Source organism: Heteronotia binoei, chromosome 3 (genome assembly GCF_032191835.1).
Source record: "Heteronotia binoei isolate CCM8104 ecotype False Entrance Well chromosome 3, APGP_CSIRO_Hbin_v1, whole genome shotgun sequence".
NCBI classification, from domain to species: Eukaryota; Metazoa; Chordata; class Lepidosauria; order Squamata; family Gekkonidae; genus Heteronotia; species Heteronotia binoei.
In genome coordinates this window covers 137,967,345-137,991,824 of record NC_083225.1, presented here as the reverse complement: position 1 = coordinate 137,991,824, position 24,480 = coordinate 137,967,345, and the positions used below count along the sequence as shown (strand labels likewise).

At 44.0% G+C, this 24,480-nt stretch overlaps 1 protein-coding gene across 2 annotated transcripts in view; it reads left to right on the top strand.

Annotated features, from left to right (window-relative positions):
* EPHA3 (EPH receptor A3) overlaps positions 1-24,480 on the top strand; it is a 364,789-nt gene that overhangs the window by 317,992 nt on the left and 22,317 nt on the right. For both annotated transcript variants that reach the window (XM_060234514.1, XM_060234513.1), the window contains exons 11-14: positions 2,395-2,580; positions 13,069-13,130; positions 16,525-16,734; positions 24,106-24,255. In XM_060234514.1, coding sequence (XP_060090497.1) covers positions 2,395-2,580; positions 13,069-13,130; positions 16,525-16,734; positions 24,106-24,255 — 608 coding nt within the window. The remainder of the gene's footprint in view (positions 1-2,394; positions 2,581-13,068; positions 13,131-16,524; positions 16,735-24,105; positions 24,256-24,480) is intronic.

Here is a 24,480-nt window from a genome sequence, read left to right as displayed (position 1 = left end):
CAAACAAGTTCAAATTAGACAATTGTTTTAGTAGCTGCTTCATTCCATAGGTTTTCTTTGGATTATTTTTAAGCATTACTTTAAGTAAATTCTATAGGGGCAGAGGGAGTACAGGGGCACTGATGTCCCCTATAGAAACTGCAGCACCCCCACACAATTTTCCATAATCTTCCCTTTTAGTGAAAGGGAACACTGGAGAAGATTGGATGGGGGTGCTGCAGATTCTATCGGGGGTATTGCCCCTGTGCCCCTCTACTGGCTACAGCGCTAGTTACTTACTAAAAATTCTTGAAAAGTTGTGAATTAAAAATTATCACGTTAAATAATATATAAAGGTAGTCCGCTGTGCAAGCACCGTAATAACATGCATGTAATACTAAATAGCTACATACCAAGAAGATAGATTCAGGTGGGTAACTGTGTTGGACTGAATCACTAGATGACTCAAAGACTAAATAGTCTTTGGCAAACTGTTTGGGCCTCAGTTACTCCAGCAAGCTTTGTGTATGTGGTATGCTTTTGAAAATCAAGGTAATCAAGCTAATAAGTTTCGGGGTGTAGTGATGACAAATTTAGTTTTTACTTTTTAAAACATTAATCAATGTAATTTATTCTCTTTATCAATGTAATTTATGCTCAATAGTATAGCAGGAAATGGAAAGTTGCCCTCTTTTCCTGACTAGCAGACATCAAAACCCATACACACCTTTTACAGTGAAGAATTCATGGTCTTAACAATCAAGTTTGTTCAAATCCTAAAGAAGGGCTATTCTGGCTGTCATACTGTAGGTGTAGAAGACTAATAGCTCATATCTGTTCAAACCATTAAGATAACAAATAAAAGAAAATGCAACACTTAAGGTGTTAGAAGATGGGTTGCAATATGTCCCGCACCTTTTTTCTATCTAGTATTATGCTTTGAGTATTTTTTTTAACCCAGCAGGTTTCTTAACTATCAATCTAATGCTAATATTTGAAAAAAAGAGCAATGTTTGTTCTCGGTAAAGCATGTGGCTTACAGAGGTCAGGATTTTATTCATTAGAATTCTTACATTGTTACAGCAATGTACTTTACTAAATATATGTTGGCACCTCAAAATTATCAGAAAAATGCAGAAAAAATAGTTTTCAGACAGAATGACCTTTGTGACATGCAACCAATTAAAAAGAAAATACAACATGTTGCAGTTCAAACTATACATGATATTTTCTCCTTTTATGCTCTTCTGTACAATTTTAATGACACCTTGCACTTGTTCAAATACTGCTGCTGGCTTGTGGAAAAGCTGGCTTTTTAAAGATGTTAGAAGAAATTCTGAGCATGTTTGTAAAGATTCAAAAAAATTGCCATACTATCATATGGCACATGTTCTTCTTGATCTATCCCCCTAAGTTAGCCATGTATACATTATACAAAGTATCAACACTTCCTGTCTCCAAAGACAGAACTGTCCAAGAATTTAGAAATGTGAAAAGTAACTGATCTTTCACTCCTCAAGGTAGATGTAATTCCTGAAAGGAAGGAAGACTGATTACTCAATTACAGGGAATACTGTGCTGGTCACTGTTGTTTGTATGATTCAAGGATTTCTGTCTATTCATCTGTCCAGCAAGTTTTGGGAATATTTAGCACATGACTATTGATCCCTAATCTAATAGACTTTTCAGATGTTATTTCCATGCATACTAGAAGCCTCCCAACTGTGCATAGATCTTTCCAATATTCATAGTCTTCATGTTCTCTGAACAGGGGCAACGTGTGTATTTTGCAGGCATGTTCTGCTTCTGTGTGCTTAAACTGGATTTTCAATGTTGTGCTTCATGTATGCCAAACTTATTTGTGCATGCAAAATACATATGTTAGCCCCAGACAACATGGTGAATGTGTATATCAGAAACATCATGTGCAGCATGTCCTCCTGATACACGTAGTTGCTGGAATCCTGGTACACATGATATAACATTTGAAAATAACAGCATGACATTTCACAATTTGACTGTCAGTCAGTTAAGTAGTCAGTTTCTTGGGATTCCTGATAGTTACTATGAGGGTGATAATAATTATTAAAACATAGTTTGTTTAAAGAAACTTTTGCTGTGATATACTACTGTAAAGCTTTAAATGTCAGTAATTTTAATTGTTACCATTTTGAAGCAAAGGAACTAACTGACATGAAAACTTCAGTCATAGACTTGAATCCTCTCTTCCATGGCAATGACTATCCAGCATAGACAGAACTTATTCATAGAATCCAAAGCCATGTGTTCAATAGGCCTGCTATGTTGGGATAGTAATACCTGGTACAAGTAAAGGGCACATGTGCAATTTTATCATCATTTAATATTAACTCTGTCTCCTAACATCTTCCCCATATGATATTCTTTTATTGGCAGGTGAGTTTGGAGAAGTATGCAGCGGCCGCTTAAAACTACCTTCAAAAAAGGAAATTTCTGTGGCAATCAAAACTCTGAAGGTTGGCTATACAGAGAAGCAGAGGAGAGACTTCCTAGGAGAGGCAAGCATCATGGGACAGTTTGACCATCCCAACATCATTCGGTTAGAGGGAGTTGTCACCAAAAGTAAGAACCATTATCCACTGAGAAATCCTTTTTTAGAATATGGAGTTTCAAGAGTCAGTGAAAGTCTGTGGTGAAAGCTGAATAGATTTCACCACGTTCCATATTTACGATATCCATATTTTTGAAGGTGCACATTGGATAAAGCCTTGCCAAAATGCTTCAGTTTTGCTGATTTAAATTTCTGGTGTGCACTATAAAGATAGTATAGATCATCTGCTTGGTTGTCTCTTAAAGCCCATCCCTGCTTCTAAACCTATATAACAGGCATGGAAAAGCCATTTTTTAGCCTTAGAATATGGATACACACAAAGTTCCAGCTTTGAACAATGTTACAAATAATCACATATATAAGCACTGAATGTTGTGTCCATGGCCAATAATTTTTCATTAAAAGTCTGAAGGGTGGTTCAACTAATTTGCAGCTAGAAGAACTAATAGGAAAACCCAAGGGACGTAGACAATGTTTAAATGATTTATGAAAAATTACTCTTGAACTTCTAATTTCAAAGAAAGCCCCAATGTCCTTAGCAGTTAGCTATATATCCCCTAGGTTGAACTCATTTGTGAAGAGGGCCGGATCTGACATAAATGAGACCTTGTTGGACCGGGCCATGTCAGGCTGGGCCATATGTGTACCTATTTAAGATAAGGTAGCAAAGATATAAATGTTATAAAGGACACAAACACAAAGATTTTTTTTTTTTTTTAAACTTACATGCTTAAAACATTAGCACTAGTTGGTCTTAAAGGTGCTTTCTTTGTATTTCGCTCTTGGGATCCAGGGAACTAAGCAAAGGAAGCTCTGGCTCTTTCCTTCCTTCCCCAGAGGACCAGGAGGGGGAGGAGCCTCAGTCAATCAAAAGAAGAGAGGTTTGGCTCAGTAGCTTTGCTGTGTGATTGAAAGCCTGGCAAAGCAAGTTCTGCCTCCCTGCCTTCCTTTCAAAGGGAGGAGCCTCAGCCAATGGAGAAAATAGAGGTTTTGCTCTTTAGCTCCTGTGTGATATAGCAAACCTTGCAAAGCAAGCTCTCATGCAGAAGGAAGCAAGAGAGAGGGAGAAGGAAGCAGATGACAGCCAGTTGCTTGGAGGCCTAATAGGAGCCCTCCAGGGGCCTGATTTGGCCCCTGGGCCACATGTTTGACACCCCTGCCCTAGGCTGTCCAGCTTCTTCGTGATTCAGAACAGTTAGGCAATGGCAGGTGGGTAATAGACCAGGTCCCAGCACTGTGCTGCAACTCACAGCAATTCCTTATGACCATGATCGTTTTAGTCAGTGTGCAATTGCAATAAAAAAGGCCAACGCCATGCTGGGAATTATTAGGAAGGGAATTGAAAACAAATCAGCCAGTATCATAATGCCCCTGTATAAATTGATGGTGCAGTCTCATTTGGAGTACTGTGGGCAATTCTGGTCACCACACCTCAGAAAGAAGAGGAAGAAGATATTGGATTTATATCCTGCCCTCCACTCCAAAGAGTCTCAGAGCAGCTCACAATCTCCTTTACCTTCCACCAACAGACACCCTGTGAGGTGGGTGGGGCTGGAGAGGGCTCTCACAGCAGGTGCCCTTTCAAGGACAACCTCTGCCAGAGCTATGGCTGACCCAAGGCCATTTCAGCAGGTGCAAGTGGAGGAGTGGGGAATCAAACCCGGTTCTCCAAGATAAGAGTCCGCACACTTAACCACTACACCAAAAAAGGCTATTATAGCATTGGAAAAAGTGCAGAAAAGGGCAACTAGAAAGATTAAAGGTTTGGAACACTTTCCCTATGAAGAAAGATTAAAACACTTGGGGCTCTTTAGTTTGGAGAAACGTCGACTGCGGGGTGACATGATAGAGGTTTACAAGATTATGGATGGGATGGAGAAAATAGAGAAAGAAGTCCTTTTCTCCCTTTCTCACAATACAAGAACTCGTTGGCATTCAATGAAATTGCTGAGCAGTCAGGTTAGAACGGATAGAAGGAAATACTTCTTCACCCAAAGGGTGATTAACATGTGGAATTCACTGCCACAGGAGATGGTGGCAGCTACAAGCATAGCCAGCTTCAAGAGGGGATTGGATAAAAATATGGAGCAGAGGTCCATCAGTGGCTATTAGCCTCTGTGTGTGTGTGTGTGTATATTTTGGCCACTGTGTGACACAGAGTGTTGGACTGGATGGGCCATTGGCCTGATCCAACATGGCTTCTCTTATGTTCTTAGTCATAGTATGCTTATATTTAATAATGTGTCCTGAATACCAAAACAGTGTTAGATATTAAATATGGAAGCAATATTTAAGTGTAAAGCAATTTTTCACCATCTTCATTTTTAAAATTATCCACATAGAAGAAACTAATGCTCCTGTCATTTCTAAACGTACAAATATCTTACAGATTTAGGCTGTACTTCTAAGAACACTTTCATGGGAGTTAGCCCTCTTGAATAAAGTAGACCTATTTAGGATTGCTGCCCTCATAATCTTTCAGAATGCTGTGTCTTCATACATCCCTTCCCCATGGTGGTAACCACTGTAACTATAAAGCCTTCAGGATTAGAAAGCGGTCAGTTGGATGTTGGAATTGATTGCTCATAAACAGCTGTAGGTATTCTAGCTGCAGTTACAAAAAACATTCTTCACATTACCTCATGGTGTCAGCATCTGGTAAATATTAAAGGAGCCACAACCGGGCAGCATAAATCATATGGCAATAACAAGCCCAGGTTAATACTTTGATTTCATATTCGTTCATAACAGACAACCAAAGTTGAAAACAGGTATATGGAATTGTAACCTCTTTTTTTCTGGTAAGTGCCTTTTTAAAGACTGAAATGCACCACTTTCTTCTTGATCCTTTATTTCTTTAACTCTTTACTTTCCACCACCCATAATTTCCTCAGATCTTTGTTTTTCAGATCACCACTACTCCATCTAGCTTCTATCAATCTCCCTGCCTACACAGCACTCTTTTCTTGCCACTCAGTCTTCTTTTCTTATAATATACTAGCAATAAGGCCTGTTGTGAATAAAAATACAATGAGCTCTAGAAGGAGACTCTGGGCAAGTGCCCCCCTTGCTGTCTTCCCACCCACCCGAGTGAAGGCATTCACTTCCCCCAACCTCAAGGGGAGCTGATATCTGCCATCTGGAAAGCAGTTATAATTCTGAATGATCTCCAGCCATCACCTACAGATTGGCAACATTGGTTCCCAGGAAGAAATGGCTGGTTTGGAGGATGGAATCTATGGCATTGTACTGTCTGAAGTCCCATCTCTCCTCAAACCCTTCCATCTTCAGGCTCCACCCCTCAAATCTCCAGGAATTTGCCAACCTGGAGTTGACAACTGCTACTGCTAAGTCACACTGGCCGTCAGGGGGCTGCTGTTGAACAGGAGCAAACAACCAGGCCTAGTTAAGTCATGCTAGTCAGGTGGCATCAAGTCACCCAGAGGGTGTTGTCAGGCCTAGGATAGCCAACATCCATGTGGAGCCTGAAGATCTCTTGGGATCACAACTGAACTCCAAACAACAAATCTCTCTCCTCCTGGAGAAGATAACTGCTTTGGATAGTGAATTCTATGGCATTATGTTTCGCTGAGTGCTAGGGTTGCCAAGTCCAATACAAGAAATATCTGGGGACTTTGGGGGTGGAGCCAGGAGACATTGGGGCGGAGCCCGGAGCAAGGGTGTGGCAAGCATAACTGAATTTAAAGGGATGGCCCAGACGCCCCCTCCCCCCCGCAGGAGCCACCGGAGGGGGAGGGAGCAAGGCCAAAAGCGGCCAGCCCTGCCAGCCAGCCTGCTGCCCCACAGCGCCCCACTGCCACTCACCGGGCCCTGTTTATTGTTTATTTCATCCCCCAACGCACACACGTGTGACGAGGCAGGCTGCCCGCGGCCGGCTCTGCCTCTGGCCCGGATAAGGCGGCGCTGCCGAGCTGCCCCCGCTCCTTCTCTCTCGCCTCTTCTCTCCCTCGCCCCCTTCGCCTGCCAGATGGAAGAAAGGAGGACTGAGCCGCCCGCCAGCCCGCAGGAACGCCAGCCATCCGGAAGCAGCAGTTGGTCAGCAGCAGCGAGGCCGGCGGGGACGCGCCCGAACCGCTCTCGGCGCCTCCTTCTCCGCGGCTGAAGGGGGCTCGGAGCCCAGCCCGGCCCAGACGCCCCTTCCTCCCCGCGGGAGCCGCTGAAGGGGGGGGAGCAAAGCCAAAAGCGGCCAGAGGGCGGCCAGCTCGGGACAATCGCCGCAGTCCCGCCGCCCCTGCCACTCACCGGGCCAAGCTCCTTGGCGCAGTTTCCCCCCTCTCCCCCCGCTTCGGTTTTTTTGGGGAGCGGGGGAAGAGGGTGGAAATCCTGGGGTCCCCCGCCAGGGTGGGAGGGTTGGCAAGCCTACTGAGTGCTCTTCTTTTACTGACAGAAGCAACTCTTGCTAGCAGTTTTCCCATTGGCCCAATCTTAATGTGTCCTGGGGCAAGACTGAGGGAAGGAGGGAGGGAGGGAGTGACAGAAAAGAGGCAGCCATCATGGCCCCTGAGAAAACACTCCCAGAGCTAGTCCTTGCCAGCTAGTTGCATTGCAATGGCAGTGATGGCTCCCTGACTATTTTGGTGGCCTTTGGAGGCTATGTGTGCTGGGAGGCTGTCTGTGTGGGCCATTGATTGGGCAGCAGAGGTCTGTTGCTGGCAGCAGCCACAACATCTTTTGTGAGGCCGCAGTAGAGCAGCAGCCCTTTCTGAGGCCAGTTAATATAGAAGACACAGAGAAGCATCAGAGATGTGTCTGTTTCTGAGGTAAGAGTGTTTGGGCAGTTTGTTCAACATTCCTGGGCCTGAAGTAAGCAAGGGCAGGGGAGTCAGCCAATGGAGGGCCAATTGCTTATGGAGTGTATTGAATTCACCCCTAAGCCAATGGGAGAGCACCACCATTAGGGAATTATATATAGAAGGTGATAGCAACTCCCATTTGTCCTACAGCTCATGCCTTTTCCTCAACTAACTGTGTCTCTTTCTTTATTGCTTCCTGTGTTTTCCTTTTTAAACATCTCATCCCTCAAATTCCTATTTCTTAGGCCACTGAACATTCTGTCACCTTCCTTAAGAGTACCTTGCCTCTGGACTCTCTGTTATTTAACTTTCCTGACAAGTTTCTAGACATTAAACACCTGAGCTACTTTTAAATTTGTTCCTGCTCTTATATTGCAGGACTTGTTTTCTCTACAGCCATGCTTTAATGACATGCAAATCAGATTTGAAAATATTCATAATTCACCAAATATTTCCAAATTCAAAATTTTATAATTCCATATATTCAGGGATAATTTTGAATATCTGGAATCCCATTGGAAGTAGGCAGAGCTGCCTGGAAAATGAAAGTATAACATAATCTCCAGACAGCCTGTCCTCAAAGATAGTGATATTCATGTTGCTGATAGGGTTTTCTGTGGTTTTTACTGTGGAAGGTGGGCTCAGGAGGAGAGCAAGGCCTAGAACTGATGTCTGTCTGCACTTATGGAATTTCAAAGCAGGCTGGTACAGTCATCAGAAAGCACTTTTATAATGTTCCTTTACGGATCCAAAGCAGTTATAACTGCTTTATAATCCCACTGCTATCCCATAACCATTTGCTGTAGATTAATGTTCTGCATGCTGACACAGCCCTCCCTGTGTCCCAATATTGTTGGAGTGGTTGCCTGCTGTTCTCCCACCATCTGGCATCTGTACCACTCATTCTGCCAGTTCTGCTCTGCAAATATGTCTGTCTCCCAGCACCAGCTGGCCTCTGCTCCACTGTGCCCTGCTCAGTACTGCCCTGGTGACTCTTTGCAGTGTTCAGGGTTTTGATTGCCAGACTGCAGTTATTGCTTGATGCCCAGACCCTGCAACCTGGAAAGTGTGGCTGTTGTTGTGCACTTACTGAATCTGTTCAGTTATTTGCCACTGGTTCTAGGAAAGGGGGGCTTTTGGGAAAAAAAAAAACAGTTTGCCTTATTTTTTGCCTTGGAAGGTAGTTTTCTTGTATGACCTTTAAGAGAATTCCAGAGATTCAGAAATTACACATTTTTAAAATTCTGAATCCAAAAGTCCAAGTCCCAGTTTGGAACTGTTCTGCTGGTACACATGTCTATTGAACTCCCAACAAAGAAAAATAACTTTTGTAAATAATAATCTATTTGTAGTGTATTTTCGTCAAGAATATGGCATCCAACCTGAAACTTCAATCACCTGAAACTTCAATCCTATATTCATTACAAGGTGGACTTGTTTAAAATATATTTTGGCTGAAGAAACAGATTCCTGTGAGGCATAGTTTAGGCAAAATTAAAAGTAATGGTAATCAAAATTCATTTGGTTGCTGTTGCAATTATGGTTAAAGTAGTTGCCCCCCCAGGTCGGAATGAAGAGGCTGACACAGTGTGTTGGATAAAACTGGGCCGCTTTATTGGAAACAAACTTGAGCAAACTTAGAATGAGCAGGGGTATGGCCTAACAGGACAAGCCCTGGGGTCAACCCCATGACACCACCTTGTCCTGGGAGGGCGAACCACCCTGCCCCCAGCACAAGTCCCGTATTCTGGCTGGTGCTGAGCGGCCAGGCCCAAAGCCCGCCTCCACCTGGGCTAGCCTCAATCCCTCATGGAAATATCTGCCCTGGTGAGGCTTTGCCGTGATCTGCACTCCCCGCATTGAGCCGTACAGCCCATCTGCAGTTCATACAGACCACCCGCACCAACTAGTGCTGAGCCATAGGTGCTCCTCTGAAAACACTGTGGCCAATACCTCATCCTGCCTAGCGACCGAACTAACAAAACTCCTTCCAAGCTTCCTAACACTACAAAGCAGTACAAGGTAGGCAAAAAACAACTCCACATAGGCCAATTCTGTGAAGATGAAAAAATTCCTACCTGGCCCCTAATAAGGCGACCGGTAATCAACCTGTACTGCCAAAGGGTGGGCGGGCAGAGAGCCAAAAAACAACTCCGTGCTTCTGGGCGGGGCCGGGGCTTATATAGCCCCGACACCATGCCCAGAGCAAGCTCCCGGATGCCCGGGACAAACAGTAAGCCCTCCCTCCTTCCGGGCCGGCAACTGACGGCCCCCAGCCTATCACTGGCGATGCCAGCTTGGCTGGGAGGGGCCGATTTCTCATCATACTTGGCTGGGCAAACCAATCTCATGCTTTTGATTATCACTGAGAGTTACAAAAGCTGAGCCTGTGTTTCCTCTTGAACCAATAGGTTGTAATGATAAATTAGTGCTTTGGAATTATATTTTACTAGCCATTATGCAGTGTTTAAAGGTAACTTGGACACATTTCAAGAACATAGAGTAAGCTTGTATATTATCCATGGGTGTTCCTTCTGAAAGGAGTTTGCCAAGCGTCTGTTCAAATATATATAGTGTATGATAAATAGGCAATGGGACTCTTACTTGGTAAACCAAGTTTTGATGGATGGTCCTTACAAATGAACTGGCTATTCATGCTGATTGGATCGTGTGGAGTAATTCTTAACACTTGCATGGCAGACTTCACTAAGAAATCCTGCTTGGAACTAGACGCATATACTGTATGCTATTTCAGGGCACTCTAGCTTATTGCTCGCCAGAGATGTGATAAGGTATATAGGCAAAATAAGACCTCCATTCTTCCAACACTGAATTATTCCCCTGTTTCATATTTGTTTCTGTATTGAACTTCCCTTCCACAATGGTCTCCAGGGTGCTCTATAGGCAGAGAGCCTAATAGCGGACACACATGTTCTGCTTAGTTTACTAATAATTTACTGCAATTTGTAGCATTTTAGTGTAATAAATTTAAAAAACACTGTTGACATAAGTTGTTATCATGTAAATGGCTGCATTTTGATAAATGAACATAGAATGTTTCTTTAAAAATTAAGTTTGCTTTGGAGCATATGTTTCTGATTCCACATACATTTCTATTTCCCCTTCAGCATTAATGAAAACTTCTGTTAAGAACAGGATAAATTAGGCATTTGAAAGGTTTTTCCTTCTTTACTGATTTTACTCTAACACATTTTCAAACTGGTAAATTCATACTGAACTAGGCAACTTTTGTCAGGAAGAAGATAATAAATATAGCACTTGGTGCATGAATTCTTTGAGCAAGAATTCATCAGATAAGATTCACACATACACAGAAGGATGTTACTCAACATGGTTTTTGATTAAGAGGTTTTTAAACAAGGCATGATTCAATAAGACTCCTAGCAAACTGGTGTTTTGCAATTCTCAAGTGTCTACCTATAGTGCCTTTGTCTATATATTGCAGCCTTAGGCATAGGTAGAATAATGTGCTCCATTCGATCCTGTCCAGCAGGGTAAAGTAGGATGATGCAGTTTATTACGTAACTGCTGGTTCCTGGAAAACCTAACTGTATTTTTTTATAATAAAACATGACATTTAACCAAATAAAATTGACATAGCATAACATAGCAATAAATGACTTAAAATCCTAAAGTCTGGTCTAATGGCAAATTTCAAGGACGAGTTGGTAGACATATTTTCCCACTTTCTCTTTCCGTACAGTGTGTAGGGGGTGTTCAGAAAGTCACCTTCTCCTCCACATTCCATTGTGAACTACAGTATGTACATCTTTCGCAATAGGCATGCAAGTCCTCTGGTCAGGGTGGAGAATCCCCCACCCACAGGCTCTGTTGTGATGGTGAGGCAAAAATAAAAAAATAGTGATGTCATCTGCATCATTACATCACTTCCAAGGACAAAAATTGATGTAATGTAAGGTAGATTAAGAATTGCTGGAAATGCTGCTGATGTTGTGCCCCTCCCCAGGTCCCTGCCTCCAGTTTTGCCAGTTGTCATGCTCAGGCAGGCAACCAAATGGCATCCTCATGACTGGTGTTTCAGTTCAATTTATTATGGTCCATGGCCAGATCCAATTGGCAAAAAAAAAAAAAAATCAGGTATACAGGTATTCAAGTTAAGCTCCAGTTGACTGTGGTATATTTTGTCCATGATGTCCCTCCACCCCTAATTGAGGCTTTTAAAGACAAGAAGCAGACTAGGTGTTTGTTTGGTTTTTTTTGGGGGGGGGGCAGTGGTTGGGGGTGAAGAAAGATCTTTCTTCCATTTCCTTTCATAGGCTTTTTCAGTGGATACAAGCCTTTTATAATAAATGCATTTTTAAAAGAAGCTAAATACTTTTAAATACTTTCAAAGTTAATGTTATAACATTCCTGTACTACCCTGTGGCCAAGATTTCCCAATAGTCCATAATATGCCTTAACATATTTGGAATTTATTTTATTTATTTCATTTACAGTTTGCTTTTCTCAAAGAAACTCAACTCAGATTATAAAATTACCATAAGAATATCATATGAACATTTCTTACGTTGAGTCAGAATGTTATCTGGCATTTGAGCAGTTATTGTTTATTGTAGTGCCCTTTCCCTTATTGGCAGGAGTGGGAAGGTTTTAGCTGTGCAGCACATAATATATGAGACAATTTATAAATCAGTATTTGACATATTGACTACAGTACCATGTATTGATAGGAGTGCTTTGAACCAAATAGTCCCACCATCATTAATAAAGTGATAATTGTACAGTTGACAATCAAAACAATCTTACAGTACAGAGTAAGCACATACTTCTGGTACCTGATGGATTATTTTCAGTTGTAATTTGGTTATTAATAATTAACTAAATGAATGTTTTGCTATATCCTGCTGTATTTATTGATTAAGAATTGAAAGCAATGGCAGAAGGAGAGTGTTATCCCTAAGGGGTTAAAGCAGTTGCTAAGTGGATTGTCTAGTGGCTTTTCTGGTTCCCAGACTGTAACTCATGTCAAACCTGACTAGAACTATTTGAAAGACTGAGCTTTGTAAAGATTTATTGGAATCTAAGCATAGCAGAGTTTCTTTACAGAGCAGTCTGTGGATACATGTCCAATTGCTATTAGGCAGTAGAAGGGCTGTTAAGTTTCTGGATTCTGTATGCTATGCCCAAATTACTTAACACTTGTGATGATTAAAATGAGATAATTTGCTGGGGGCTAATTAGTCATAGGAGAGCTAGCTAGTGCTGTGCCATAAAACTTTCAGCCCCTACATTTGGAAAACCATGCAGGCTGTTTTGCCCACCTTGAGGAACTGGACCACTGTAAGATGTTGCAGAACTGACAATGAATTTGAACTTTCAGCTCAGGATAAGCAAGGATGAATTTGTAGTTTCAACGATTTGTTTGTGTTATTCACATGCTTGTTCCCTGTTGTTTGAATACTAGTTAATAATCATAGTTACTGCAGTGCCCTGTATATGGGATTCCACTTGAAAAGTGCTTGTTTACACCCAACTTTTTAAAAGGATATTTTTATAATATACTTTGACTATATCCACTAGTCTTTGTTAGCAGATTACTCATAATAATCTGGTCTTCATTTTCACATTTCTATTACTATTCCTTCCCTGGTTGGAGTTACACCTGTAAACAACTGACTGTCATTTATATTTATATATTTATAGGTAAACCTGTCATGATTGTTACTGAGTATATGGAAAATGGCTCTTTGGATAGTTTCCTAAGGGTAAGTACCATGTGGAATTCATGACAATGACCTGGCTTTTTCATGCAAGTCTCAGGATGTTTGCTTTGTTACACCATCTCCCAAAAATTGTGTGCTATAGTTGATAGATCTACAATAGAACTCCTCCTGAAGTTGCAAATGATTTTTGCAAGTTGGGTGACATCAGTAGCAGCAGCGGAAGGCAGATTCCTTCCTGCAAACTGGGAGAATGTATGGCTAGCCACACTGTACAAGCTTGTGTTTACCCAGGCAGGGGTTGTTTTTTAAGCATATGAAGAGCAGTATCACTGTATTTCCTAAAGCAAAACTATTTCCTTCTTTCCTCTATTAGTTGTGGGTAGGTTATCAATCACACTATTGCCAGTAAAAAAAGAGTTGAGTAAGTTATGCTGAGGTGGGCTTAGAATGATAGAGTGATGGTAAACTGTCAGTACAAGACAAGAGTTTAACTGGCATACTGAAAGAATCATGTCTGACCATCAAGAGATAAAATACATTGTCAATCAAATTCATTTCTGAAAAAACTTATTATGCTTTTTAAATATGTATTCTTTATAGTCTAGGATATTTTTCATTAACCTATTCCTCCAAGTTATTTACTGGGGTTTGTTTTTTAAAGATATAAACTAGTTGCTTGTTCTGGTACACAGGATCCCTAAAATACATATACTAAGAAATGTTTTAATCAGCAGTTGGGACTGTAAATGAAAGCATTTCAATAGGATTCTTGCCTCTGGAATATAATTTTCTTGCCTTCTCACTCTCACGTTTTGGGGTGCAATGGAAAGGGGAGGTGAGAAACTATTGCTCTGAAGGCAAGAATACTGCCCACCAAAAAGTCAGGTGTGTAAGCCAAAATGCCCTCAAAACGAGGATGGGGAATTGTCAGGTGGGCACCTGGCTTAACCAGGATCTTTTACCTGTGTATACAGGATTCCACGTCCAGAAATTGCTTAAAATATTAGGGACTCTAATTAAATTAATTAATTAAAATTAATTCCAGAAAAATATAGGCTTACATACAAGATGAAATACTCATAAAATCATTCATACAGTCCTAAGAAAAATAGAGAGAGATATAGAGACAACACATGGGTAGACAAACAAGGTGATAATTACCTATCGTAGTCTTCAAGGAAGGCTCCAATGGCGACGAAAGAGGACGGGGGTAATGGGACCCTCAACTGGCCAAGAATCGGAGATGGATCTAGACAGCGAAGATAGGGTACCGCCCCAAGATAGAGATGGTGTTCTCCCGGACGAGACTGGAAACCATCCGTTCTCCTTGCTGGTGCTCTTCCAGGGACACAGAGCGCTGCTTTAGCGTTGTGGCTGTTAGTATTCATAAGTCCTTTCCATTCTGGTAGACAAACCCATGTCCTCCTGGCAGATGTGTGAGAGCTCTGTCTCCAGGCACTCTGGCAACCAGTCAGGTGACTACGATGTTCTTGGAATTTAGGGGCATTTCCTTACAGGTGAATCCAAGCCAATGTAATTTTTGTTTTTATACAACATAATTGTAAAAAGTTTTTTTAGTTTCCCTTACATTAACAAGTCAGCTGATGGCAGAATCTGTTTGGATTGGTAGGTCACAAATTATTCAGGCCTGCTTAAGGACCCATGAGGCATCAAGATATGAAGGAGTGTGTTTTTAGGGACAATAGAAGGATGTGTATAAGAAAAATCTGATGTTGTATTTTGCCAAAAGAAAAGCATGAGCATTCATTACTAATACAGAGAGAACTAATATTCAGTTACAGACTGTGGCTGATTCCTCATTAGCCTTGGCTCCAGCGCTGTGGTTCCCCCGGGGCAGATGTTGGTTTTCACATATCTTGACCCAGGGCGGCAGTTTGACCCGCCTCCAAAGCGGTGCTGCCCCGCATTTAGGGGATCGGCAAAATGCAAGAAGTTTATTTTTGATGCGGTTTTGGGGCTCAAAATTTATGTGCGGAATTCACGCCAATGTGCTATGAAACTTCTCACATCAGTAGAACACACCCACATAACTCCACACCCATGATTCTGCCCAGTTATTTCATCATACTTCCTTAATTTTACTCCCCTTGAAAATTATCCAATATTTTCCGGAAATAGAGTAATTTTTTTAAACAAATCACGTTTCTTGTTACAGCACAAAAAATATATAACAATGTAACACGATTTTCTTTTACTGAATACATCCCTTGCTTCCACCTGCCCCCATTCTTTATGGTATTCCATGTGATTTTGATAAGGTGTCATTGCATTGTGATTACTTTCTTCCCCCTCCAATAAAAATCACTCCTGACTATTATAATTTTTTTTTCAAATAAGATCGTTACAATGCAGCTAAATAAATAGCGATGTTACACGAACTACTTTAAAGATGCGTGATTGCCACCTTTAGCAATCTCCCCCCCCCCCCCCCGTATTGCCTCAAATGGGAACGGGAATTTGATTATGTTTATAGGTTTATATTTTTGATAGGTTGGGGAAACTTTCTCCCTTAATCCCTCTGCATAAATCTTCCCCCCCCCCACCACCACCTTTATGCATCTGTTTGTAATTTGTTATAGCTTTTAATGGAAAACTGTGTGCTTAACATTCAGCGTGTGTGGATAAAAATGGTGGATTGCTGACTCAGATTTCCCAGGGCTTAGATAACCTGCCAATGGCAGGGTGAAAGGAAAACATGTGACTTTGCCAGCATTATGCCTCTGGCATTACGTTGTAACACAAACAAAGACCATCATGTTGTAATGCGAACACGCATGCGTGTTAAAAAAAAAGGGAAACGTATGAGGGAGGAGTAAATTGCTATGATTGTGGGAGAAACTCCAGGAGCAGCAGTAATGCGGAATCAGAACACACGGAACAGATTGGGAATTGAATCCGGTAGAAATCCTCTAGTGTGGAATCGGGAAATCACGCCCGCATGGAATAACCTCAGAGCAAAAGGGAGGCAAATGCTAAATGCGGAATCAGCCTGTGTTTATGTAGCATGTGCCAATTTGAATGTATTAGGTAGGTATGTAATCTTAGTTTATCAGCCTTCTTGTTTATGCATTTAATTTGAGGAGGGGAGGGGATGAACAGGAACACTGTGGATGAGGTTTTCATCTACATTCAATAACATTTCTTTTTAAAATTTCCAGAAAGTGAGACATACTGTTCAGACTTATGTGAAAAGAATGTGTTTTGAAGTATAATGCTACCTAATGAGACAGATGAGAGGTCTGTTATCTGGCAGTCCTTGGGACAGTTTAAGTCAGCTTAATAGCTCTCTGTTAAGTGGCCAGCTTTGGCAGAACACTTTCACAAAGCAAGTTTTTAATGATTTTCAAAGAACGTCTGCTGATCTCACTCTTGTGTACAATGTAGAGTAGAATGATCTGACATATATGTTTTTCAGAAACACGATGCTCAGTTCACAGTCATACAGCTTGTGGGAATGCTTCGAGGAATTGCATCTGGCATGAAGTATTTGTCAGATATGGGTTATGTTCATCGTGACTTGGCTGCCCGCAACATTCTCATTAATAGTAACCTGGTATGCAAGGTCTCTGATTTTGGCCTCTCCCGTGTTCTGGAAGATGACCCTGAAGCTGCTTACACAACACGGGTGAGTTCAGTGATCTCTACATGATTACTGTAAGACAGAGATGTCTAACAGCCAGTATAACATGAGATCCCTTAACTAGACAGGGCCAACTGAGGGAGAAAGGGACAAAATTCCTGGGGTCCAATTCAGTTGGAGAGCTCCTGGAGCAGCCTCATGCTGCATTCAGAATGCATCTCCGTTTATTTAAATACAGTTCTGCACTGCAGCCACTAGGGGCATAGGGAAGGAAAAACAAAAAATAGCAGTTGCGCTGATTTCTCCTCCACCACCCTTACTACAAGAAGGTGAACACTTTATATTCTGCTAAACCTATCGGCCAAGTCAACACCCTAGCAAGGCAAGACCAGCCAGTGCAACTCATAGCTGCTATAGTCATTGTCAGGCTGCAATTTACTAACAAGATTGTTGTTTTCATCTATCTGTTTATCTCTTCCTTTCCTTCATCCCAGCTCTATAATTTTGCCTGCTCAACCAAATATTCCCTTAGTGCCTTGTAGAAAACAAAACACCTTTCCTATTTTCTTAAATTCTCTTCCTCAAATCAATTCCAGTAATCCCAGTACATCTCATCTACTATGACTACATAATCAGTTTGTCCCTGCTTTTGTGCAATATAAAGGTTAAAAAAGGTAAACAGATTTATTACTGATTTACTTACTAAAGATTTATTATGGTATTAAGTTTTTTGTGTACTACAGTCCATTTCAGCATAGGTAAGAAGTATATTGGTACACATATTTATGTGTGTAGAAATGCAAAATTATAAAATTAGATGCATGATCTGGATCAGGGTCATGGTGGCAGGTAGAATCTTTGGGGGCCCACGGTGGCTCTTGGCAGCCCTGTAACTTGATCATTTATGCTCTTTCTTAATAGAGTTATAATGATCAAATGCAGGCTCTTTCTGCCTACATTTGATCATTATAACTATACAATAAAGCAGATGTTTTTTTGCCTACAACTCCCATCAGCCCCAGCCATTGGCCATGCTGGCTGGAGCTGATGGGAGTTTAGGCAAAAAACATCTGGAGAGCTACCGTTGGCCACCCATGCAATAGAGCTATAATACCATGTCAAGTATTTAATAGTAATACAGGACTTTTTTCTGCTGGAGCCCACTGGAGCGGAGCTCTACCTAAACTGGGCACAGTTCCAACCAGCCTGACCCACCATGTGGCATCCACATGCTCCCAGGCCTGGAGGTGTGGCGTAATATGCAAATAAGCTCCTGCTGGACTTTTTCTACCAAAAAACCATTGGTAATACATATTAGTAACCTAGTTCAAGGTAGTGCTTAAGAACAGTGGACACTAATCTGGAGAAACAGGTCTGATCTTCTTCATGGTCTCTGTGCTTCACACTTATGGGATAGAGCGCCTGCGCTGATCCCCAAATTGGTGCCTAAAAAGCCTGGGATTTTTTCGCGCTCGGCACCAACAGACATGGGCAAGAGTCCCAGTGTGCATGCTCACCGGCACTTGCGCGAGGATCCCGCCAGTTCCTTTCTTACTACTGCGCTGAGAGGATCTCCTTTTGTGTCCCCGGTTGGTAAAATAATCTTAGGATTGCCTTTCTTCTTTTATATAGCCCGTTTGTTATTTTCTTAGTTTAGTTAGTTAGTTGTTAGATAGTTAGTGTTGTTAAAAAAAAATTGTTGGACTTGCCCTTCGGGGCCCAGTTTTCCCCTGTTTTTCCCCTCAGAGACTTTCCTGGGTGTGTTTTTTTGCTTGGCGTCTATGGAAAGACATTGGGGGGGGGTTTAAGAGGTGCCGCTCCTGTGAGAAGAAGATTGCCCCCTCCCCGACGGCCATTCCCTCTGTCTCCTTTGTTTGGGAGAGGGACATCATGTGGATTCTTGCTCGCACTGCCTGAGTTTTTTCAAACAAACTCGCAAGGATCGAGCGGCGAGGCTTTCGACTGCATTGGTTGAGTCGGCACGTCGTCCTCAAAAGATGGCATCGGGCCTGTCGGTACCGATGGGAGAGGCCACGGCCCCAATGGTGACATCGGCCGATACATCGCCGATCAGGACCGAGATGCCAGTCGAGCGCAGGCATTCCACAAAGCGACCTTCTGAAGGGTCAGTGGACACCCCAGCTAAGAATCATCAGGATGACTCGGGGACCCGATCATCCACACTGAAGAAGGTGAAATCTAAGGAGAAGTGGTAGAAGAGATCGTCCCACACTCCTTCCCCTTCTCATGACACTTTGACATCGATGTTGACAGCTCCACTGAGGAAGATCTTGGTGTCCCCATATTGTAGCCCTTCGGTGTCGAGAGGCAGTGCTTCGCAGCATTGTGACTATTGGCATCGGAGCAAGAGATCGACCTCACTCAGCACTCCCATTCTTCGGGGTTGAGGCATTGCAGTGAGAGCAACTCTGTCTCGGAGGTGGAGGTGTCGGTACCGATGGAGCCGTTGGCACCACTGGATCAGGCAAGAGGTCGGAGAGAGCTGGAACCGACCACCGTAGCTCGCCGCTTCCCACTGCTTCTACCGTGGGAGCAGCGCCAATGGCCTCCCTACGCCTATCCATTCCCGCCGTACCAGTGGTACCCCCCTTGGGAGTTTGCAGACTGGGACCAGCAATCCAAGGCATCCCATATGTCAAGGCTTTCCCAGCATTCTAGACGGCATCCCTCGGCATCGATGTCCGTCCCGCCCGAAAGATGCGGCGTGGTGGTGGAGGAAGTCCAGCCTAGGTTGTTGGTGTCCATCCGGTCACCCGTCAGAGAGTCAACGCCAGTGCTTTCGGAACATTCTTTGAGGAGAGAGTCTTCATCATCGGACTCCAAGGTCGGTACCGACGATCCGGACAGGGCTTTTGGAACCTTCGCCAGTGTCTCATACCACTGAGGATCTTCCCATTTCACCATCGGAGGATCTAAAGTCATATGGGGATCTGGTGAAGAGGATGGCACTCTCCCTCTCTCTCCCGCAACCCGTTGTAGACGACACTGTATTTGACATCATGCAGCGGGATATGTCTACAGCGGTTGCCCTGTAACAAAGGTCATCTTACAGGCAGTGAAGGAGCCCTAGGCGAAGCCTGCTTCTACACCTGTGTCATCAAGAAGGTTGGACCATATGTACCGTGTCCAAGAGTCCGGGGCTGAGTTCCTCTTTACACACCCAAAGCCAAATTCGGTGGTCGTTTCCTCCTTGTCGAAGGCCCGCAAGACGCACTCCTCTCCACCAGACAAGGAGGGAAAGAAGCTGGATAATGTCGGGAGGAAGTTCTACTCTGCTGGGGCGCTGGGAGTAAAGGTATCTAACTATGCTGCGTGAATGGCTGGATACCAATACTCAGTGTGGGAATGACTAACCCCCCTCCTGTCTTCCCTGAGTGAGGAGAAGAGGTCTGCTGCAAAGAAGTTGCAGAAGGAAGGGTTTGCTGTAGCCAAACAACAACTGGCTGCAGCAAAGCATATGGTGGACGTCTCAGCAAGAACCATCACTTCTGCTGTTTGCCTCCTCTGCCACTCCTGGCTCAGATCAATGGCCCTCCAGCAAGACACCAGGGCCTTTGTTGAAGATCTGCCCTTCGAGGGCGAAGGCCTCTTCAGCTCGACTACCGACAATGCTCTCCAGGAAATGGATAAAAGCATAAAAACTTCCAGAAACCTGGGTGTCCTGGCGTCTTCCAGAGCTGCAAAACCAAAACAGTGGAACAAACCTTGGTCACAGAAGCCATATCAAAAGTTCTCCCCGGAACAGTAGTGGAGACCTCACTCTGCCCAACCTGAGAGTAGGTTCCCATACAGGGGGAACAATAGAAACCGCTACGCTTCTGCACCGGCAAGTCCAAGGGCGCTCGCCCTCAAAAGCAGGGCCTTTGACTTTCTGGTAGCATGTGTCACCGTCCCCACTTCTTCTTCATCTATCCGCCTTTGCCCATTCCTGTCAGCCTGGAAGTCCATCTGTACGGACAGGTGGGCGCTTTCCATCATCGCGGAAGGCTACAAAATAGATTTTGCTCAGATTCCAAACCAATCTGTGGTAATCACCATACCCCCTTCCCCACCTCTGCTGGTGGAGGTGAGCAACCTCCTACAGAAACACGCCATACAACGGGTCCCAGTGGAGGCCAGGATGGGAGGCTTCTACTCTTATTACTTCCTGGTTCCCAAGAGGGATGGGGGTTTGAGGCTAATCATGGACCGGAATCTGAACAAGTTTATTCTGTACCAGAAGTTCAGAATGTCCACTCTGCAAACAATTCTGTGCCTCATCAACCAAGGGGACTGGATGGCAATGCTGGACCTCAAAGATGCCTACTTCCACATCAGCATCATCCTGTGTTCAGACGTTTCCTTCGGTTTGCAGTAGGTTCTCAGCACTTCCAGTTCAAGGCCCTTCTCTTCGGCCTGTCCACTGCACCTTGGGTGTTCACGAAGATGATGAGCGTTGTGGCTGCCCACCTCCGGCTTCAAGGGATAGTCGTCTTTCCATACATCGACGACTGGCTCCTTGTGGCGGAGTCAAAGGAGAGTTTGTCAAACCATATTGCCACCACTCTACGTCTTCTTCACACCTTGGGTCTGCAGTTCAATTTGGAGAAATCACACCTTACTCCATCACAGACAGTTCAGTTCATAGGGGCTTTGCTGGATACGAACCTTCATCGCGCTTTCCTGCCTCAGCAGAGAGCGATGGACATTATCAACCTTGTCGAACTTCTGCAGAGTCGAAAGTGGGGCACAGCAGAGCAGCTGCAGTGGATGCTGGGGCTGATGGCGGCGACTACAAGCGTGCTGATCTTTGCAAAGCTGAGGATGAGAGGCCTACAACTTTGTTTTCTTTGTCAGTTTCGACAGTTAAGGGACTCACCTCGAAAGAGGTTTGTAATTCCACCTGTGACACATCAAACACTGCAGTGGTGGAAATCAAAGGACATTTGTCAGGGAGCTCCCTTCCACCTACCTGTACCAACAGTGACGATCACAACAGATGCGTCTTTATGGGGTTGGGGGGCCCACATGGATGCTCTGTGTGTGGGGTGTCCTTGGCCTTTGAAATTGACTCACTGCCATATAAATGACCTGGAACTACTGGCAGTTCATTTTGCTCTCCTTTCGCCCCACGGTGGCACGGAAGGTTGTTGCTCTGCTTACGGACAATATCACTGCCCTGTGTTACATCAACAGACAGGGAGGGACAGTTTCTTGACGGCTCTGTGCACTGGCACTGGAACTGTGGTTGGAGTGCCTGGACCACGACATCTTCATGAAGGCTGCGCATCTCCCAGGGGTGATCAACCTGCAAGCAGACTCCCTCAGCAGGGGTGCGGCTTCCCTGCACGAGTGGGAGATATAGTGGCGCTTCCTTCAACCCATGTTTCAGCTCTGGGGGTATCCTCAGGTTGACGTCTTTGCCACAGCTGAGAACCGGAAGTGTCCTCTGTTCTGCTCCAGATGGGGCTCGGATCCAGAGTCGTTGGGAGACAGTCTGCTGTTCCCTGGGAAGGTCAGTTCCTTTATCTGTTCCCACCTTTGCCACTCTTGACAAGGGTGGTCAACAAGATCACAAGAGAGAAACCATGCTGCATTCTGGTGACTCCGTGGTGGCCTCGGCAGAACTGGATCCCGATCTTGCTCCAACTGGCGAGGGGGATCTTCTACCAGTTTCCGGCAGAACCGGATCATCTGTCAGCTCAGGACGGTCAGGTATTCCATCACAACGTGCCCCACCTGAAGCTGACAGCGTGGTTCATCAACCCTGTGAGTTCTCCAGCTGAGTCCAACACGTTTTCCTGAATAGCAGGAAGTTGTCTACCCGCGCTTCTTATGATAGAAAGTGGCGGAAGTTTCTTCAGTTTTTAGTTGATCCTACAGTTTCGCCCCAGAGGGTGGGACGGCCGGTTATTTTTTAGTTTTGTTATCTCTGGTGGATGCTGGCCTTGTTTTTTCCTCCATTAAGGTTTATCTGGCGGCAATATCTGCATTCCATGAACCAGTGGAGGGGCATTCAGTTTTTGCACACCCTCATTCTAAGAGATTTTGAAGGGTTTGCTTAGGCTTCATCCTCCTTCGAGATCACCCCCACAGTTGTGGGATTTGACTCTCGTGTTGGACAGGCTGACTCGGTGTCCTTTTGAGCCGATGGCCACATGCTCGTTACAGCTCCTATCTTGGAAGACTGCTTTTTTGGCAGTCATTACATAAGCATGCCATACAGGGGAGCTCACGGCTATGCATTGTGACTACCCATATTTAGCTTTTCAGGAGTCTGGAGTGTCCTTAGCTCCTGATATTTCCTTTCTCCCCAAGGTGGTATCTCAGTTCCACCTTAACTTAGAAGTTTTGTTGCCCATGTTTTATCCTACACTTTCCTTGGATGAGGAACGTAGGTTGCATGCTTTAGATGTTAAGCGTGCCTTATTGTTTTATTTGAGTCGCTCCAAGAGTTTTCATAAGGACCAGCATCTTTTTGTTTCTTATGCTGCTCCTAAGTTAAGTTCCAGAATCTCGTCTCAGTGGCTTTCAAAATGGCTCACAATAAACTGTGTTATTTGTTGGCTAAGAAGCCGTTACCTGGGCCTATTCGTGGACACTCTACAAGAGCGATGGTGATGTTGGTGGCGTTCCTGAAAGGCGTTTCCCTGATGGATGTTTGCAAGGCTGCCATCTGGTCCTCTCCGCATGCCTTTATGAAGCAGTACGCACTGGACGTGCATGCTCAACTGAGGACTCGTCTGGGAGCTGCGGTGCTGCAAGCTGTTTCTTCTGGTTGACAGTCTTCCCGCCTCCAGGTATGTCTTGCTTGCAAATCTCCCATGAATGTGAAGCACAGAGACCACGAAGAAGATGGACAGGTTGCTTACCTGTAACTATAGATCTTCGAGTGGTCATCTGCATTCACACTACCCGCCCTCCTTCCCCACTGCTGATGGTCTCCCTCCAGTAGGGGCTTCCAGCAGTCAGGAAGGAACTGGCGGGATCCTGGCACTGGCTTGCGCATGCCCGTTGGTGCCGAGCGCGAAACAATCCTGGGCTTTTTAGGTACCAATTCGGGGATTGGCGCAGGCACTCTATCCCATGAGTGTGAATGTACAGATGACCACTCGAAGATCTACAGTTACAGGTAAGCAACCTGTCTATTCATCCACATACAGCTGTTGGGTGACCTTGCGTCAGTCATAGATCTCTCAGAACTGTTCTTTCAAGGTTTCAAAGGATAGTAAGATATGGATTTAGACTAGCCTTTTTTGGGGTGCAAGGACTGCACCTGTGCAGTGTGATCCTCCCCATGGTAGCCCAAAATTTACCCTTAAATTGTGGTCAAGTCAGTTTGGATCCAATCTAATAACTTATTTTGAAGCTGATGGGGGTTCATACATTATGATTTGTGATATTTTTTGCTTGTAGGGGGGGAAGATCCCAATCCGATGGACATCACCAGAGGCCATTGCTTACCGCAAATTTACATCAGCCAGTGATGCATGGAGCTATGGAATTGTTCTCTGGGAGGTGATGTCCTATGGAGAGAGACCATATTGGGAGATGTCCAATCAAGATGTGAGTACATTATAGATTGAATGATGTCTGCAGGTGGTGTGAAAAAGTGAAGTTAAACAGAAGAAATTGATATTGATTTTTGTTTTCCTACATTATTCGTAACCAATGTTTGGAATCATCCCTTTGTTGAAAAGACATGTGCTGCTCAATACTGATTTTTTTTTTAAATGAACTATTGAACTCCAGCTATTGAACATCTACTATTCTATGGAGCAGAACAGACCT